General features: G+C 40.7%; 1 protein-coding gene across 1 annotated transcript; it reads right to left on the bottom strand.

The window, feature by feature from the left end:
* Positions 1-16,033: 16,033 nt before the first annotated feature.
* LOC142639486 (uncharacterized) lies at positions 16,034-16,396 on the bottom strand. Its single transcript, XM_075813652.1, has one exon. The coding sequence runs from the start codon at positions 16,394-16,396 to the stop codon at positions 16,034-16,036; it is 363 nt and encodes a 120-aa protein (XP_075669767.1).
* Positions 16,397-19,435: the final 3,039 nt, after the last annotated feature.

Raw genomic sequence — 19,435 nt, 5'->3', positions numbered from 1 at the left:
TCATACAATAGCACAGCATGAATGGCAAGATGGCACGGCAGAAGTACTAGCAGAGCCACGGAAGGAACAAAGAATGGGTTTAAAAGAAAAAAAAAAAAAAAAAACAGGCCCAGTCCAAGAAGGAAGGAAGCAAGCTATAAAGAACAAAGGCTTAGAAATCCGTTCATGCCACAAGAGGCCAAGAGTGAGCAGCAGAACGCATAGACGAGCCTTCAGGTCATGACAAACACATAAGCAGTAGACAAGCTATGGACACAGACAGAAGTGGAGCATGTACAAGGCTCAGGCATCACCAACCTGTACCCAACCAATACAGGAGTCGTGGGCCTTGGGTTAGAAGTAAGAGAGGGTATGGTCTGGTGGTGGGGAGAAGGAGGGAGCCTCTTTTGGGGTTCTCACTTAAACCCTTTTGGGGGAAAATGTCTTGTTGGGATGACATACGACCTAAAAGAGGGAAGATGAATTGGAATCACTAGGTGCATGCCATGGGGGATAGTGAGAGAGAATGCCCACCCTTATCTAGATAGGAATGCCACGATGAACAAGCAAACAAAATAAGGCTCTTTGTCTGGTAATGAGATGTGGCACGGCTAGCATAGGTAAGTGGTAGTGGCTGGGCAGCTGACAAATTAGTGGGTGGTCGGGAAGGACATCCACACCCAGACAAAAGTGGTTAAGGGGTAAAATGGTGAAAACCCAGTCACAACAGGTAGTATAAAAGAATCCTCCACCGTGTACAAAAAATACAATACTAGACAACACAACTACAACCGGGAAAGAATATGTAACACAACACATCAAAAAGAAAACATGGAACAAGAGAGTAAAAAGAAATAGAGTAGAAAACTTAGAGGGAAAAGAAAGAAAAACAAATGGGAGTAGGCAAGACTGAGACAGCAGGCATGCACCAATAGGCTAATCCCCTTCTCTCCCTCTAAAAGCCTACCCTCTATTCAAGGATTAAGGATTTCTGGAGCATAAGCCATTCAGGCTCATTCTATCTAAGTGGGTAATCTCCACGGCAGGACTTTCATGTAAGGTTACCCACATTGAGGAAGTGGTTCCCTCTTTGGTCTTACCTCCGTAAGGCAACAAAGCGCGGTAGACTAACTGTTTTGCTTTGTTTTTCTTATTGATTAAATACAGGTGTTATCTCATCTTCATTATTGTCATTTATTGCATCTTTATGACCGGACAGCTCTTTTCTTTATTTTTTTGGAATTTTTTGACTAATAGTAGGTGCATTTCCTTCATTATTATTATATTATACTTACCTACCATAACTTTCTTGCAACAGTCTCATCTACCATGAGCACGTGACCAACGCATTAACAAAAGGACCCTAGTTTGTGCACAAGCCAGTTTGAGGTGAGTTGCAATCAGGCTGGTCCTGACTCTCCTACCCAAAACCTTTGGGCCTTAGTGTGGCAAGGAGAAGCCCAGCCCACCATCTCAAAAATGCCCACCACACACCTGAACAGGCCAAACCACTAATTTTGGTGGTATTACTAGCATCAGTAGACTGGAAGTTTACTAATTATTGGAGAAGATTTTTAGCAAACCAAATAATTGATAGCTTCTCCCCCTTGATGAGCTAATAGTATATACTAAATAGTACTATAGTTTTTGATGGTACGGAAAACGTCAGTTAAGAACTTCGTCAATGTGGATGGATGATGGTAATGGATTCATCCAGAGACAAACCTACAATAGATTTGAAATAGAGAAAAAGTGATACACCAGTGTGGTGTTTGCCAAACACCCTCCGATGATTAAGTTAAAATGAGATTCAATTGAAGTATATTGCAAAAGAATTCAACTTGGGAGTAGTTTTTGGGGTGAGAATTGTGTGTACCTTTTGGTGTTGTTCCCTTCTGACTTTATAGCCATCTTAGTCTTTAATGAGCAATGGATCTCTGCATCATTCTCATTTGTAACAGTTGAGGCATTACAGACTGATGCTTTGACTTGTGTAACGTCTTCTTTCCCGTTGCTTCGTTTGTTACTTCTTGTTATAAATACTTGCTATAAATGCGTAACATATCTCGGGTTCGTCCATTATTGAATGACAAAGCCGTTATTTTTTGGACTCATCAGTTTTTATAAGCCTTACTAGTACTTACAAGGTTAGGCCCTTTTGTAAGTGCTAGTATTATAAGTCTTATCTTCCCACTGCCTTCTTCCCCATTCTCTCTATCTTCTATCTATATTATCTAAGAAAAAAAGAAAAATAGTACTATAATTTAATGATTTATAGGATTGGTTAAGCATAACAAATATTTCTCACATGGCTTCTATTGTGCAATGTAATGCATATTCACCTTGGCAAAGAAGCAAAAGTGAAGCAAAATTGGATGAACTCTAATCAAATTAATTTCTCACATGAACTTTATTTTCGATGTCTTTAATGAGCAACGAATCTCTACATTCCATCTCATTTGTAACGGTTGAGGCATTACAGACTAATGCTTTGATTTGTGTAACATTTTCTTTCCTATTACTCTGTCCGTTACTTCGTTTGTTACTCCTTGTTATAAATTCTTGCTATAAATGCCTAACGTATCTCAGGTTCGTCCATTATCAAATGACGAAGCCGTTATTTTTTGTACTCATCAATTTTTATAAGCCTCACTAGTACTTAAAAAAATTAGGCCCTTTTGTAAGTGTTAGTGTTATAAGTCTTTTCTTCCCACTCTCTCCTTCCCCATTCTCTCTGTCTTCTGTCTATATTAGCTCCATAAAAAAAATAGTACTATAGTTTAATGATTTATAGGATTGGTTAAGAATAACAAATATTTCTCACATGGCTTCTATTGTGCAATGTAATGCATATTCACCTTGGCAAAGAAGCAAAAGCGAAGCAAAATTGTATGAACTCTAATAAAATTAATTTCTGAACTTTATTTTCAATGCAAAAATTAAACTTCTTCAATAAGATTCAGAAAGGAAGGATATAATTGAAATTTTGAATCAAACCCTTAAAAATCCTTACTTCAACCCAATTTGTATACATTGGATTCCGTATTATTGATAGGTTTTCTTTTTCTTATTAGAAACAAGACTGAAAAGTGGATAAAGCAAACCCATTTCCAATCATGTTCTTTTCTCTCTCTTTTTAGCACCACAAGTGAAAAATGGCTTCATTTTAGGTGCAAGAATGAATAATTTCCCACCAAGGCGTGTCGGGAGAAAATTGTTCCCATAAATTTGTCGCTTATTGCTCAATTATGTTCAATGAAACCTGTTAGAAATACTAAGTAAAGAGATTATAATTTACAAGTAATAAAATATATATGAATGCCTTTATATAGGAGGTAGAGTATGCGATACAAATATGTGTGCTTTACAAGAAAATAAGGTGGGCTTAAGGCCCATAGTCTATTACACGTTAACAGCCTCCCTCAAACTCAAGGTGGGTGTGAGACCAACTTGAGGCTGTCAACCAAAGCACGAAGGTGTCCTTTAGGATGTGACTTGGTGAAGATATCTGTAAGTTGATCTTTAGATAAGACTGAAAACAGCTTGAGATAGCTATGGAAAAGATGATAACGAATAAAATGACAATCAATCTCGATGTGTTTAGCCCATTCATGGAATACATCATTGTGAGCAATATGAATGGCAATTTGGTTATCACAATAAAAAGGAGTAGCAGAGGATGTAGACACACCTAAATCCTTAAGAAACTATCAAAGCCAAAGGAGTTCAGACGTGGTATCAGTAAGGACGCGAAATTCTGCTTTGGTGCTGGAGCAGGCCACAACAGTTTGTTTCTTGTATCACCAAGAGATCAGAGAAGAACCAAGAAGAAAATAATAACCAATGGTTGACCTTAGACCATGGGATCTCCTGCCCAATCAGCATCGAAAAATGCATGAAGAACAAAAGGAGACTGAGTAGAGTAGAAAAGGCCATGAAAGAGAGTACTCCTTAGGTATCGAAGAATGTTCAAGACAGCAGCATTGTGAGTCGATTGTGGAGCATATAGAAACTGGCTCACCTGGTGAACAGTATAAGAAATGTCTAGACAAATGACAATGAGATAAACTAGGCTTCCAACCAATCATATGTAAAGAAATGGATGAGACAATGGTTTCCCAACTAAGGAAGTCAAATGCGCATTAAATTCAATTGGAGTGTCAACAGTCTTACTATTAGTGAGTTCAACTCGAGAGAAAAGTTCATAAGCATAATTGGCTTGAGTAATATAAAGCCCATCAGTGGAATGAGTGATTTCAAGGCCCAAGAAGTAGCGAAGATGTCCAAGATCTTTCATCTCAAATTGTTGGCTGAGAAAATCCTTGAGTTCTGGAATGCCATTAAGGTCATCACCAGTTATGATCATGTCATCCACATACAGGAGAAGCAAAATAGGGCATTTATCAATGCGACAAAGAAATATGGTAAAATCATAAGGACAAGTAGTGTAACCTAAGCAAAAGATGGTGGAGCTGAACTTGACAAACCAAGCTTGTGGAGCTTGTTTAAGGCTATAAAGTGCACGTCGAAGGTAACAAATCTTGTTTGATTCAATAGAAAGACTAGGAGGAGGTTGCATATTAACTCTTTCACTTAAATTCCCATTAAGGAATGCATTTTTGACATCCATATGAAAAAATGTCCCATTTACTGGCAGTGGCAACAGCTAAGGAGGTATGAATAGATGAGATTCGAGCAACTGGAGCAATGGTGTCTTCATAATCAATCTTATACTTATGTAAAACCTTTTGCAACAAGACGAGCTATATAGCGCTCAATGGACCCATCAGAGTGAGTCTTGATCTTGTAGATTCACTTACAACCAACCACAGATTTCCTAGGGGGGAGAGTCATCAAATCCCAAGTATGGTTTTTTAGATATAGCATCAAATTCCTTTTTTATTGCAATTTGCCATAAAGGGTCAATGGAGGCATCATGATAGGTGTGAGGCTTGTGTAGTATAGCCAGGGTAATGTAACAATGATAGTCAAGTAAATGTGCAGGAATAGATTTTACCTGAGTTGAGTGACGAGGTGGAATGTCTTGTGCAAAATCTTTAGGCGGAGCAGGATTAGGGGACCCAGGCTCAAAGTTGGTTAGCTCATCTTCGACCTATAAAATATTTTTGATGTTTTTCTCTTCTTTAATCTTGCTTAAACTGATTAATCACAACACATAGTTTCCACATCATGTATCATATTATTTTCTAAATTTCCACCCATCATATTAACACTGTTGATGAATGGGACGCGTGTGCAACTCCTAAAAATGAGACCAGTATTGTAGCAAAACAACAAGATCAGGAGTGCTAGTGTGTCCAGCATGTAATTATGGGCTTTTAGTGATCAACAAAACTTGGATTCAACAAGATTTAGATCATTACTTCATATGCTTAACGTGGTCCTTTGAGCTCTCTATGCGTTATATTAATGAGGTCTATTTTCCATGCTAGCATTTTACACCAAACCATATAGGATTTGTCAAAAGTTGAAAGGAATGAAAGTACTCCAGTAATGCACAGAAAAGTAAGAGTGTAGAGATTTGAGCGGAAGTTTTGTCAAATAAATTTGACACTAAAAAAGAAAGTCTCTTGTCAAATACTTTATAAATCTTACCACACTCAAAAAGAATACTTTATCAATAAAATAAAAGATTCTTAATACATTACACACACTTTGCTACACACACCACTCTCATTATTTCTCTTGCTATTTCAGTATTTCACTAACACTTATATGCTATATCACTACTTATTCTTGGATACAACACTTCTCTATTGGATGCCTTGATACAATCCGTAGCCAACCTTATATAGAACTTAGAGCATTGGTATCCGGTCTTCTAAACTGGATAATATGCTATATTTTAGCATCACAACACTAAAAGCACACGTTACCCGGAGTTGTAATTGTAAAAAATTTTCAATTGTGCTACAATAACCTCTTACAAGTAAGAGGCTACTATAGAAAGATTGTATTTTTAAATAATGTTATTTTATTATGTCTCCAGTCAATATATATAAAAGTAGAGACCTCATGCGGGAGTGTATGAGGTTCTGCCAAGTGGCGCTCTACTTTTACATTTAACATTTTCTTTACCTCTTTCATTAATTTTTTTTACTGTCACCCAAAAGTTCACATTAACTTATTTTACTATTATCTCATTAATATCTTATTAATTTTCTAAACTTACGCCACACACTATTTTAGCATACCCACTATTTTAGTATTTTAAAAAAAAAACAAAAAAGTAAGGACTAATAGTAATAAGGTTCTACCAAGTGGCGCAATCTATGCAAAGAGAATTGAAATATTCTCAAGATAAGAATAAATTAATTATTGACTTTTTTGTTCAATGTTTTAAGACTTTTCTAATTAAAAGATAAATATTATTTGTATCATTTGGTTCAATATTTCAAGACATTTTATCCCTCACACATACACACAAACTTCTTTGCATTTTAATTCACAATTTTCACCTCTTGCACTTCTACCCCTTTATATATACCTAGCCATAGCCCTTTAAGCCATCCAATGTCGAATACACATAGACAAAAAACGATGTCATTTACCTTCAATCTTTCAATGACACCTATCTAGCTCTAACATTGTTGTTTCATTTAATCATAATCCATATGAGTTGCCTATAACCAAGGAAAGGGGGGCTTTCATTTTATATTGGGTGACAACATACGGCAATTACTATTTTGATGTTAAGGTTGGACGTTGTGAATTTGTGGTTTTTGTAAATGATGTAATTGACCATGGTGTTTAGTATGTGTATTTGTTTTTAGAATTAAAAAGAAAGAGAAAAACGCATTCTATATCAACTTTTATTCTATAATATTCCTTCAAAGTTTTATTTATTTATTTTATTTCTCATCATTGCAATTGACTATTTATAATGGATATATGTGTAAAATTTATAACGGTTGCTTTTTATAATAGACTCATTACAAATAAAGTTCTATAATAATTATGTTATAGTATTTATACAACATTTTCCAAAACCATCTTATATAAAATATTACAACATTATTCGTGCATCGCACGGGTAACTTACTAGTTTTTATTAATATTTGGGTTCTTCTTCTCTCTCCTCTCTTTCTCTCCGTCACATTATTTCATTATTTTTCTCTCTTTGCCTTCTCTCTCGTGTTGCTCTCTCTTCACTTCAAACCCATTCTCTTCAAACTCAAAACTCATGATCATGACCACCATCACCAAAGCCACCTATGGTCAGATCTATTGAGAGAGGCCACTGTAAGCCACCACCATCATAGGCCACCGCAACAGATGAGGATGAGGAAGAAGGTTGAGATTTTTTGAGTGCTTGGAAGCAACAGTTAAGATCGGAGTTGATGTAGTTGGAGGCGGCCCTCTCTCTATTTGGTTAAAGGTGGCAGTAGTGTGGGATTTGCCACTGTATGTGGGCTACTCTCTTCTCTCTTAGCCCCTCTCTCTTAGTCTCTTAGTCTCTAACTCTCTATGGATTGGTGTGGATGAGTTGTGATTTACCACTATATGTCGGTTTTTTATGGGCTGTGATTTATGTGGGAGTGGGTTTTGGTTCGATGGGTGGTGGTGGCATGGTGTGGGGTTTGGGTTTTGGGTTTCTTGTGATTTGCTGGGTTGATTTAGGTGATATTGGTATGGATTTGTTATAATTTTTCTGGGTTTTTTTTTCATAATTTTGGTATGGGTTTGTTGTGATTTGTTGGGTTGATTTGGGTGGTGCAGCAGTGGTGGAGTGGTGGGTTTGGGTGGTGGTTGTGTTGTTGATGATTGGCAAGTGGTGGGGTGATTGGATATGTTCATGGTGGTGAGAGAGAGGTTGAGAGAGAGAGAGAGAGGGGGGGGGGAGGAAGAGAGATAGAGAGAGGAGAGAGATAGTTTTGGGTTGTATATTTTATTGTGTAGATATATATTATTTTAATGTATTGTATAGGAAAATAAAAGTTGGGATGTTGGGTGTGTTGTAAAATGGAATGATATAATAGATAAAGTAGCTTTTGAGATAGTAAAATAAGATATTTTGGAAATACCAGATATGAATGCTCTTATAATAGAGACAAGAAAACAAAGCTTTAAATGCTAGCACCTAAATTGAAGCCAAAAAAAAAAAAAAAATACTATCACCTATAAGCAAAAGAAAAAAAAAAGAAAAAAAAAAAGAAAGAAAGAAAACCACACTAGTTGAAAAGGTAGAAAAAATGGCTAAAGAAAATTCAAGAAAGGAAACTCTTCTTTGATCTCGTCTTGACCTAATGTCACACATGCAAAATATTTGAAAAGTTTTTACGAGTTATGATGGTTTCACAACTTGTTGCTTAACTTGTGCCACAACTCGCCCACATGACAAGTTGTGAGTGGTAGATGGGTGATGGTGGGTCCATGTGAGGACACCTCTCCACCACTCACAACTTACCATGTGGACAAGTTGTGGCACAAAATGTGCAACAAATTGAGGCACCAACATAACTCATTTTTTTACTACAGGCCTAATGGTCTAGAATCGATGATGACTCTACAAAGAGTTCTGCTTTGAAATAGACAAACGATCGGCACATATATTGGCTTATTTTCAAGTGCAAGCATGCATAATTAATGCCAACTAAGGCATGAAGGGAGGAAATTTGTCCACAAGCCATGTTAGAGACAAAAAATTTTGTACCAACTTTTTCAAAGTTTACCAAATTATAAATTGTGGTTTGATCAATGTTGTCTTCTAGATCAACCACACCACATTTCAAAAGACAAAGAGTGAAGGACATGAAGATTGATGCTGCCGAAAAAGTCACTAGTAAGCTGCACGCACTCTCAAATCGAAACAACACCTGCAAAATAAAAAGAGAAGACCTAACAAAGAGCACCGGTGTGGTGCCGGCCAAAAACCCTCCGAAGGTCAAGTTAGATTTTTTCACAACCCTAAAGTGCTAGAGTCGAGTTAATTAGGCATACCTTGATTTACGAGGGTTTTCGGGTATTTATGTTGGTGTAGGGTTATCATTCATGCCTTGGCCAGGGAACCCTTTCCTTTTAGGATAACACCTCTTCGATTCTGCATACCTTATAGAGTTCTTTTCCTTATAGGAGTCTTTTGATTATGGTGAAATGTGTAACGCAAGAACTCTCTTTATTCACATTTATGTGGAGATCAAGCAAAGCCATATTAGACTTATCGCGAGATGCAAGTTGATTCCGGTTAGGAATCCTTAAAGCCTAATCAATATCAACAGAGGCCAAATGTTACAACCGTCCACTACATGTCCTTGTAACATTGACCCGTCGACCATCCACATGTCAATACCGTACTGTCATGCTTCACGAAAAGAGATCCGTCTCCTATTTTATCATCTTCAATTGCCCCCTCACTCCTTGAGTCCATCGTTACGAACTAGACGGACTCATGGAGTGGCAGTCTTCCTTTCTCATGGCAACCTATCGAGACAGACGGGCTAGGATTATTTATGACAAAGGACACACGGCCTTCATCTATTAGCTGTTCACTCTAACCGAGGCATCCCTTCGTATTCTATGCCCTTTGCTCTATAAAAGCTCGCCTTTTCTTTCTTCATTCTCACCTTCTTATAGAAATTTTGCAATCGGAGCGCCACTGTCGTTTACATTGCGCACTTGTACCGTCCTGCTAATCTCTCCGTCATTTCATACTGATTGATTTCAATCTGGTATGTACTTCACTGAACTTTTTCTTTTTTTTCCTCACAATTTCTATAGATCCGTCAGTGTTTTAGGTTTTACCGTCATATGTAGGTAATGTCTAGTGCGTCGAGTAATCATTCGTTTGTCCGCAACGGGGCAGGCTACGATGAAGGATTCCCGTCAGGTAAAAAAGACCCTGATAGTTCAAGTGAAGAAAGGAATCAGTTCGCTACTTCTCCTTCCTTAGATGACGAAGGTTTGGAGTCGGATAGCTTAGAGAAGGCTTCAAGTGATGGCCTAGACGGTGTCGATCGCCCTGTTCAATCTGTAATTGGTCCTAACCGCCTTAGGGAGTTCGTAATGCTACCCTTGTGGATGGTCAATGATTTTAGGTCTACAGTCAAAGAATCTCATTTCAAAACTATTAAGGCCAAATACCAAATTCCTGACAACATTCGTCTTCGTCTCCCCCATAAATCCGAGAAATGTTACTATAAGGGTGTTGAAGGTGTTGGGATTTATGAGCAAATGCTGAAGGCAGGGATCAGATTTCCTCTAAGCTCTCTCCACCGTCGACTCCTTCAGTATCTTGGTTTATCCGTCACACAAATCTCCCTAAACGCCTAAAGGGTTTTCATAGGCGTAGAGGTCTTGTACGGGGCCATGTCAGACGGTGCACGAAGGCTGACGGTGGAAGAATTTTTTCAGTGTTACCGTCCCACTGAGATCATAAAGTCAAAGGGTATGTATAGTTTCGTAGCTAGGAGCCCATTGTTAAGGCTCGTGCGTGATACACCCGACTCTAATAGGGACTGGAAGAGTAGGTATTTTTTCATGGAAGGGGACGAGTGGATGTGTCGTCCAGGGGATAACAAATATATACCCGTCGACACAACATAGGGCATAATGCCTTCGTCGGGTATGCACTTGCTTTAGTTCCTGTGTGTGTTCAAACCTTACTTTTATTTTTTGTAAGTTACTCTAAACGTCTTCTTTTGCAGCTTGAGACCGTCCGCAAGTTACATTGGAGCAGTGGAGCTTCTTGGAGAGGATTTTTAATAAGACCAAGCTCGAAGAGAGGACATGGGCAAAATTAGTCACCCTCGACACACTCCACTGGTATTGTGAAGGCCCTGAACCAACTTTAGCCACCTGTCGTTACGATAATAGAGTTCGTAAACGTAAGCCCGTCATTAAACGCTTTCAGTTTCTTTTACTCATTCTTTTCTAATGCTGCACATCCATCTTTTCTTTGTAGAAATGGACGCTGCCAAAAGAAGAGCCTTCATCAAGCAGCAAGCAGCTAAGAAGAAACAGGAGGCCGGTCAATAGATTAAGGGGACGGGTACATCCGTTCCGTCCAAACGGAAGCAACCAGAGAAAATGGATCGTTAACAAAAGAAGCAGAAAACAACCCCTGAGCCCGTCGTAGCGTTGGAAGCCGAGACCAAAAGAACGGTCACTCTAATGGGGCACGGAAAGGGTAAAGGTTTGATGAAAGGTCTAGCTCCTGCTGGTGAGAAACCACCCATCTTTCTGCGAGAAGATTCCGAATATGCCTTAGAAAAACTCTCGTCTATTATAACTGTTGACGATTATGAAGACCTTGGTAACCACGCTACAGAGGTGATGGGAGAGACGGGCCTTTTTACCATTGCTCAAGTATTTTAAACCCGTCCTCAGCCTTGAACCCGTCCTTCCTTATCCTTCATTTATATCATATTCATTTTGACTTTGTTTTCAAGCCATGTTGATGATGAAGGGGCTGATGGGTCATTGTCTAAATCATGAGACAACTTTGGACCGTCTTAGGAAGAAGAATAAGCTGATGAAGGACGAGCTTCATGATCTGAAGGCTTGGAAGATCAATATGGAGAGAAAACTCACATGTTTGGAGCTAGTCAGAGGAGAGCTAGAGAGGCAGACGGAGCAGCTGACACAAATCCTGAAGGATAAAGAAAAGGAGGTGACGGACGCTAGGAATCAACTCCACGATGCCAAAGAAGAGGCGATACGGGAGTATCGTGACTCTGACCTTCTTTTAGCAGAGCTTGGGAGCTTCTTTGCTGACAGATTTGATGACGCCCTCCGTCAGGTTAAGTCCTCATATCTAGATCTAGAGGTGTCCCATGTCTCCATAGACGCCCAAGGGCAGACACTAGCTCACTCCGTCCATTCAGAGAGTATAGAAGATTTGTTTGCTGTTAATGCTCAAGATCAACCAGACGAAGGCCAGACTCTTGCTCAAGATCAACCAAACAATAATCAAAAACTTGAAAGCACTCCCCACAAGCAGCATCAGTAGTTTTTTTTTTTTAAAATGTCAAGGACATCTTTTAACCGTCGTAATTTGTTTGTGGACATAATTCCTCTTGTAGGATTTAACTAGCTTATTTGCTTGTTTTTATCCGTCGTGCATTTTTTAATTTATGGCTCGTACGATAGATAATCTAATCATGTCGCAAGGGTCCATCCAAATGTGAACTTGCATATACAATTAAGACATCTTTTACCTGTGAGGTCCATCCATCTCACAATTTGACTCATACATTTCATCCTTACGAGGATGATTCGTCCACTTTCGGGAAACACATATTCATCCTTGAGAGGATGATCCGTTCATTTTTTGGACTCACATATTCATCCTTGAGAGGATGATCCGTCCACTATGTGGACTTAGTATATTTTCATCCTTTTGGATGATCCATCCACTATGTGGACTGTATATTTCTCATCCTTTTTGGATGATCCGTCCACTATGTAGACTTAGTATATTTTTCATCCTTCTTGGATTATCCGTCCACTATGTGGACTATATTTTTCATCCTTTTTGGATGATCCATCCACTATGTGGACTTAACACATTTTCATCCTTTTGGATGATTCATTCACTGTGTGGACTTGATATTTTTCATCCTTTTTGGATGATCCGTCCACTATGTGGACTTTTGTATATTTTTCATCCTTTTTAGATGATCCGTCCACCCTTTCTGGATGATCCATCTACTATGTGGACTTGGTAGATTTTGAGCAAAACATATTCCATATGCTCTGAATAAACTCCTTATTATAATGGATTGCTAGAATATTGTTCATAAAAATGAAAAACGCCATTTGGCTCTAAAAGTGCTGGTAGTAAATAAAACCAAAAGATAAACTGGAGATGAGGTAAATGATGTTGTTGTCTCTGTCCTTCGCCTACTGGTAGTATTTCTTCAGGTGCTCCGTGTTCCATGGATGACTCAGCTTTTTTTCGTCTAGTGTCTCTAAGTTGTACGTTCCCTTCCTATGCTACGAAATGATCCTGTATGGTCCTTCCTAGTTAGGACCCAGTTTCCTTTGGGAGGCATCCTTTGTAGCGCCGAGTACTTTTCTTAAGACCAGATCTCCCACCTAGAAATCCCTGTGCCTAACCTTAGAGTTGTAATGCTTTGCCATCAGGTCTTGGTATCGCGCTAATCTCTGTGCAGCTGTGGGCCTGACTTCGTCCATAAGGTCGAGCTGTAAACGCAAAGCTTCGTCATTCTTGCTCTTGTCGTAGTTCTCCACACGGTAGCTTGTTAACCCTACTTCTGCCGGTATGAAAGCCTCACTGCCATATGCCAATCGAAACGGTGTTTCCCCTGTCGACGTTCTCGTCGTTGTCCTGTACGCCCATAAAACACTTGGTAATTCGTCTGGCCATATGCCCTTTGCCCCCTCGAGCCGGGTCTTGATAATCTTAAGCAAGGACCGGTTCGTGACTTCAACTTATCCGTTGGCCTGAGGGTGAGTGGGTGACGAATAGTGATTCTTAATCCCAAGCTAGGAACAAAAGTCTCTAAATGTGTCGTTGTTGAATTGTTTCCCGTTGTCCGAAACGAGCACCCTTGGAATTCCATTCCTACAAATAATACTTCTCCATAAAAAACTACAGATATTCTTCTCTGTGATAGTGGCCAGAGCCTTTGCTTCCACCCATTTGGTGAAGTAGTCAATACCAACCACTAAGAACTCGAGCTGTCTCACCGCTGTCGGGAACAGACCCATGATGTCTAATCCCCATTGTGTAAATGGCCATGGGGCCGTCATAGGGGTAAGTTCTTCCGTTGGTTGCCTTATGAAATTTCCAAATCGTTGGCACTTGTCGCAAGCTCTAACATATGTGTGGGCATCCTCCTGTATTGTTGGCTAGTAGTATCCTACTCAGAGTAGCTTGTGCACTAAAGACCTTGATCCAGAATGGTTTCCATAAACTCCTTCATGGATCTCCCTCATCACGTAGTCCGCTTCTTCGTGGCCGAGGCACCTTAGATATGGTCGGGAGAATCCTCTTTTGTATAGGACGTTTTTAATCAAAACGAACCGAGCAGCTTTAACTTTCAACTTCCTTGTGTCCTCTTTGTTATCGGGTAGCTTGCCTTCCTTGAGATACGCCACTATTGGAGTCGTCCAACAACACTCATTGCTTACCTCCTGCATGCTAATGTCATCTAATAATGATGAGAGCTGGACGAAGGACAATACCTGTTTAGGGATGTCATGGGTTCGGCTGAAGCTACCTTTGCGAGTCGGTCGGCTTCTTGGTTCTCCTTCCTTGGGATTTGAATCATTTTGATTTAAAGGTTATTCATTCAACCCTTCACTTTCTCAAGATATCTTTTCATCCTTTCATTCTTACAGTCATAGCTCCCATTAACCTGATTGGTCACGATTTGAGAATCAGAGTAGACGACCACACTCTTAGCTCCTGCCGCTATCACAAGGTCCAGTCCCGCTACCAAGGCCTCGTATTCTGCCTCGTTGCTGGTAGTAACGAAGTCCAGATGGATCATGCATTCAATTTTGTCTTCTTCTGGGGTGTGGAGTACAACTTCAACACCTCCAGCATGTTTATTAGAAGATCCGTCTGTATGAACTCTCCATATGGGCGTCTCTTCTTCCCCTTGATCTTTTGTGATAGTGAATTTAGCAATGAAGTCTGCCAATATCTGTCCTTTCACGGCTGCCCGTGGTTGATATCGGATATCAAACTCACTCAACTCGATTGCCCATAGCGACATCCATCCAGCAGCTTTGGGACTACTCATTGCTCTCCGTAAGGGTTTATCTGTCAGGACATTTATGGTATATGCTTAAAAGTATGGTTTGAGTTTTTGAGCTGCGGTTACTAGAGCAAATGTGAGTTTTTCCATCTGAGGGTACCTCTCTTTTGCTCCTCTCAGTGCTCGGCTTATAAAGTACACGGGCTTTTGTACCTTTCCTTCTTCTCTAATGAGAGCTGCACTGACCGCGGCTGTGGAGATGGCAAGGTACAAGAACAATTCTTCCCCCGGCATAGATGGCAACGGCGGAGCGGAGAGATACACCTTTAACTCTTCAAATGCCTTTTGGCACTTGTCTGTCCATTGAAATGATCTCTTTAGTGTGCGAAAGAATGGGAGGAATTGTCTGTTGCTCTTTATACGAATCTATTCAAGGCTGCGATCTTACCAGTCAAGCTTTGTACTTCTTTTACCGTCCTTGGAGGAGATAGTTCCATGATCGCCTTTACCTTCTCTGGGTTGACTTCAATGCCCCTCTGGGATACCATAAATCCCAAGAATTTTCCTATGGTTACTCCGAACGTGCATTTGCTCGGATTTAGCTTCATTTTATATGACCGAAGAGTATCGAAAGTCTCCTGGAGGTCCCTCAGGTGTTCGAACTCCCGCACGCTTTTTACCAACATATCATTTACATAAACCTGCACATTTCTGCCAATTTGGTGCGTGAACATCTTGTTCATCAATCTCTGATATGTGGCTCCTGAGTTTTAAAGCCCGAAAGACATTACATTGTAGCAAAAAAGCCCCTGACTTATTATGAATGAGGTTTTCTCCTGATCAACCTTGTCCAATTTAATTTGGTTGTAGCCAGAGAAGGCATCCATGAAGCTCAAGAGTTCATGTCTTGCTGTGGAGTCTACTAGGGTGTCAATACGTGGGAGTGGGTAACTATCCTTAGGGCAGGCCCTATTCAGATCTGTGAAGTCAACACACATTCTCCACTTCCCATTTGCCTTGTTGACCATTACTACATTTTCCAACCAATCAGGGTAGTACACCTCGCGTATGAAGTCCGCTTCATGTAGCTTCCGTACTTCTTCTGCTATGGGTCGATCTCGTTCAAGGACGAACACTCATTTCTTCTGTCTGATAAGGGGAAAGAGGGTGACACGTTCAACTTGTGAACTATGACCGCCCGGCATATCCTCATGACTCCATGCAAAAACATATTGGTTTTCCTTGAGGAATAATGCGAGCGCTTGTTGGACTGCTTGGCTGGCCAAAGTGCCGATTCTTGTGGTTCGTTCGGGCCTAGAATCATCCAGGTGTACTTCTTCTAACTCTTCCATTGGTTCTACCACCGTTCACTGTTCCTCGACGCTTATTGCTTGTAGGTGATCATCCATTTCCATCATGGCGATGTAGCATTCCCGTGCAACTACCTGATTTTCGCACAGCTCTCCAACTCTGTATTCGATGGGAAATTTGACCATTAGATGGTAGGTCGAGGTAACAATCTTCCATGCATTGAGAGTGGGCTGTCCAAGGATGGCGTTATAAGCAGAAGAGCAGTCGACCACAAGGAAAACTACATCCTTGGTTACTTGTTGTGGGTAATCCCTGACCGTCACAGACAACGTGACGACTCCCAAAGGATAGACCTTTGTCCCTCCAAAGCCAACAAGGGGTGCATTCATTGGGACCAGTCGTTCTCTACTAATCCCCATTTGCTGGAATGTGGGGTAGTAGAGGATATCCGTTGAGCTTCCATTGTCCACCAAAACTCAATGCATGTTGTAGTCCCCTACCCGTATGCTGACGATGAGCACGTCGTCATGTGGGTGGTGAAGGCGTCGCGCATCTTCTTCCGAAAACCCGATACTGGGGTTATCTCGTCGCGTCACTTTCAGTGAGGAACCTATCGATTGGACGCTTTGAACCATCCATAAATAGGTCTTTCTGGCCTTTTTGGACGACCTTGCAGAAGTAGTGCCCCCTACAATCATCCGTATGTCTCCTACAGGTGGTCTGGGACGTTCGTTTTCCCGTCGTTGATTTTGTTCCTGGAGTTGATCCGTTCTCTCCTTCCTCACAAACCTCTGCAACCTTCCTTGCCTAATGAGGGCTTCAATTTGCTGCTTTAAGTCATAACAGTCTGTCGTATCGTGGCCATGCCATGAAAACGGCAGTATCTGTCTTTCGGCCTTTTGTTCGGATCTCCCTTCAACTTGCTAAGAAACGTCAGGGTTCCTTCATCTTTGATCTGCATTAACACTTGGTCGATTGGGGCTGTGAGAGGGGTGAAGTTCGTGAATCTTCCCGTGGGCGGTTTGGGTCGTCGATCTTCCCGTTGCTCTCCGGTTCTAGCCATCTTCTGTCCCTTATCTGATCGTATATCTTCCTGTCTTTCCCTTTTTCTAGGTTTTTCCTCTCGGGCCAGCAAGGCATCCTCCGCATTTATGTACTTCGTTGCCCTGTAAAACACTTTGGACATAGTCTTTGGGTCATTCTTATACAAAGAAAACAGGAAATTACCCTTCCGCAGCCTGTTTGTGAATGCTGCTACAAGTATCTTGTCATCTGCCTAGTCTATTGAGAAGGCTTCCTTGTTAAAGCGGGCTATGTATGATCTTAGAGTCTCGTCTTCTCGTTGCCTAATGTTCATCAGACATGCGGTAGACTTCTTATGTCGGTGACTCCCGATAAAGTGTGATACTAACTGTGTGCCTAATTCCTTAAAAGTGCTGATGGAATTAGGCGTTAGCCTACTGTACCAGTCCCTCGCAGGTCCTTTCAACGTGGTGGGAAAAGCCCTACACATGATTTCATCCAGTACACCCTGAAGATGCATAAGGGTCTTGAAAGATTCCAAGTGATCCAATGGGTCCTTGGATTCGTCGTAATTCTCCACCTAAGGCATGCGAAATTTTGGGGGAAAGGGGCATGAACTTACGAGCACTGTGAAAGGCGAATCTGTTCTATGGACTAGGTCATCCAAGTCGCTGGAGATTCGACCTCTGAGGGCGTTCATCATCACATCCATCCGTTCCCTTATCTCCTGCATCTCAGATGCTATGTGAGTTGGTAAGGTGTCCGAGATGGATGGCCGGTTGGTCTCCTGCCGCTTCGATCTACTCGGAGTGTTGCTACCCTCAGGCCCTTCCGCGTTCCTCCCCTCCGCACTAGCACCTTCTTGGTGTTCCTCTGGCGCGCTTGGATGTGCATTCCTTTGCCCCAGTTGCTCTTCTAAATCATGATTCTACTTGGTTAGGCGCTTAACTGCCGCCGCAAGCGTTTGGACTTGCCTCTCTAGAGCTGTGGCGTGCGGTTCGTCACCTTGATTGTTGGTTGTTGCCATCGATCGAGTGAGTACCATGCAACTTTTTGTCTCAAGGATAGAGCAAAGGCTAAATCGATTTCCCACAGACGGTGCCAACTGATGCTGCCGAAAAAGTCACCAGTAAGCTGCACGCACTCCCAAATCGAAACAACACCTTCAAAATGAAAAGAGAAGACCTAACAGAGAGCACCGGTGTGGTGTCAGCCAAAAACCCTCCGAAGGTCAAGTTAGAGTTTTTCACAACCCTAAAGTGCCAGAGTCGAGTTAATTATGCATACCTTGATTTACGAGGGTTTTCGGGTATTTATATTGGTGTAGGGTTATCATCCATGCCTTGGCCAAGAAACCCTTTCCTTTTAGGATAATACCTCTTCGATTCTACTTACCTTATAGAGTTCTTTTCCTTATAAGAGTCTTTTGATTATGGTGAAACGTGTAACGCAAGAACTCTCTTTATTCACGTTTGTGTGGAGATCAAGCAAAACCATATTAGACTTATCGCGAGATGCAAGTTGATTCCGGTTAGGAATCCTTACAGCCTATTCAATACCAATGGAGGCCAAATGTTACAACCGTCCACTACATGTCCTTGTAACATTGACCCGTCGACCATCCACATATCAATACCGTACCGACATGCTTCACGAAGAGAGATCCGTCTCCTATTTTATCATCTTCAAAGATTAAAAGTGGAGTTATTATGGGACCGAAATATGGCCCTGATCACCTTAGATTGAGGATAAGCTTGAAAATTTCAAAGCACGTGAGTCTGCCATTCTGATAGTTTCGCTTCACTGCTCAAGCAATAATTGAGCAAGTAATTGCTACTTCTTGTTTTCTGGATCAACCACACCACTTGTATTACTATGTACCAATCAAAATGTCATTTCAAAGACAAAGAGTGAGAGACAGGAAGATTAAAAGTGGAGTTATTATGGGATCCAAATATGGCCCTAATCACCATAGATTAGGGATAAGCTTGAAAATTTCAAAGCACATGAGTCTGTCATTCTGATAGTTTTGCTCCACTGCTCAAGCAATAATTGAGCAAGTAATTGCTACTTCTTGTTTTCTGGATCAACCACACCACTCGTATTACTACGTACGAATCCAAATGTCATTTCAAAGACAAAGAGTGAAAGACATGAAGATTAAAAGTGGAGTTATTATGGGATCCAAATATGGCCCTAATCACCATAGATTAGGGATAAGCTTGAAAATTTCAAAGCACATGGGTCTGTCATTCTGATGGTTTTGCTCCACTACTCAAGCAATAATTGAGCAAGTAATTGCTACTTCTTGTTTTCTGGATCAACCACACCACTTGTATTACTACGTACGAATCCAAATGTCATTTCAAAGACAAAGAGTGAAAGACATGAAGATTAAAAGTGGAGTTATTACCAAATATGGCCTTGATCACCAT

This window comes from Castanea sativa, chromosome 6 (genome assembly GCF_040712315.1).
Source record: "Castanea sativa cultivar Marrone di Chiusa Pesio chromosome 6, ASM4071231v1".
Classification (NCBI taxonomy): Eukaryota; Viridiplantae; Streptophyta; class Magnoliopsida; order Fagales; family Fagaceae; genus Castanea; species Castanea sativa.
The sequence above is the reverse complement of the archived record's forward strand: the minus strand, read 5'-3'. Positions and strand labels throughout refer to the sequence as shown.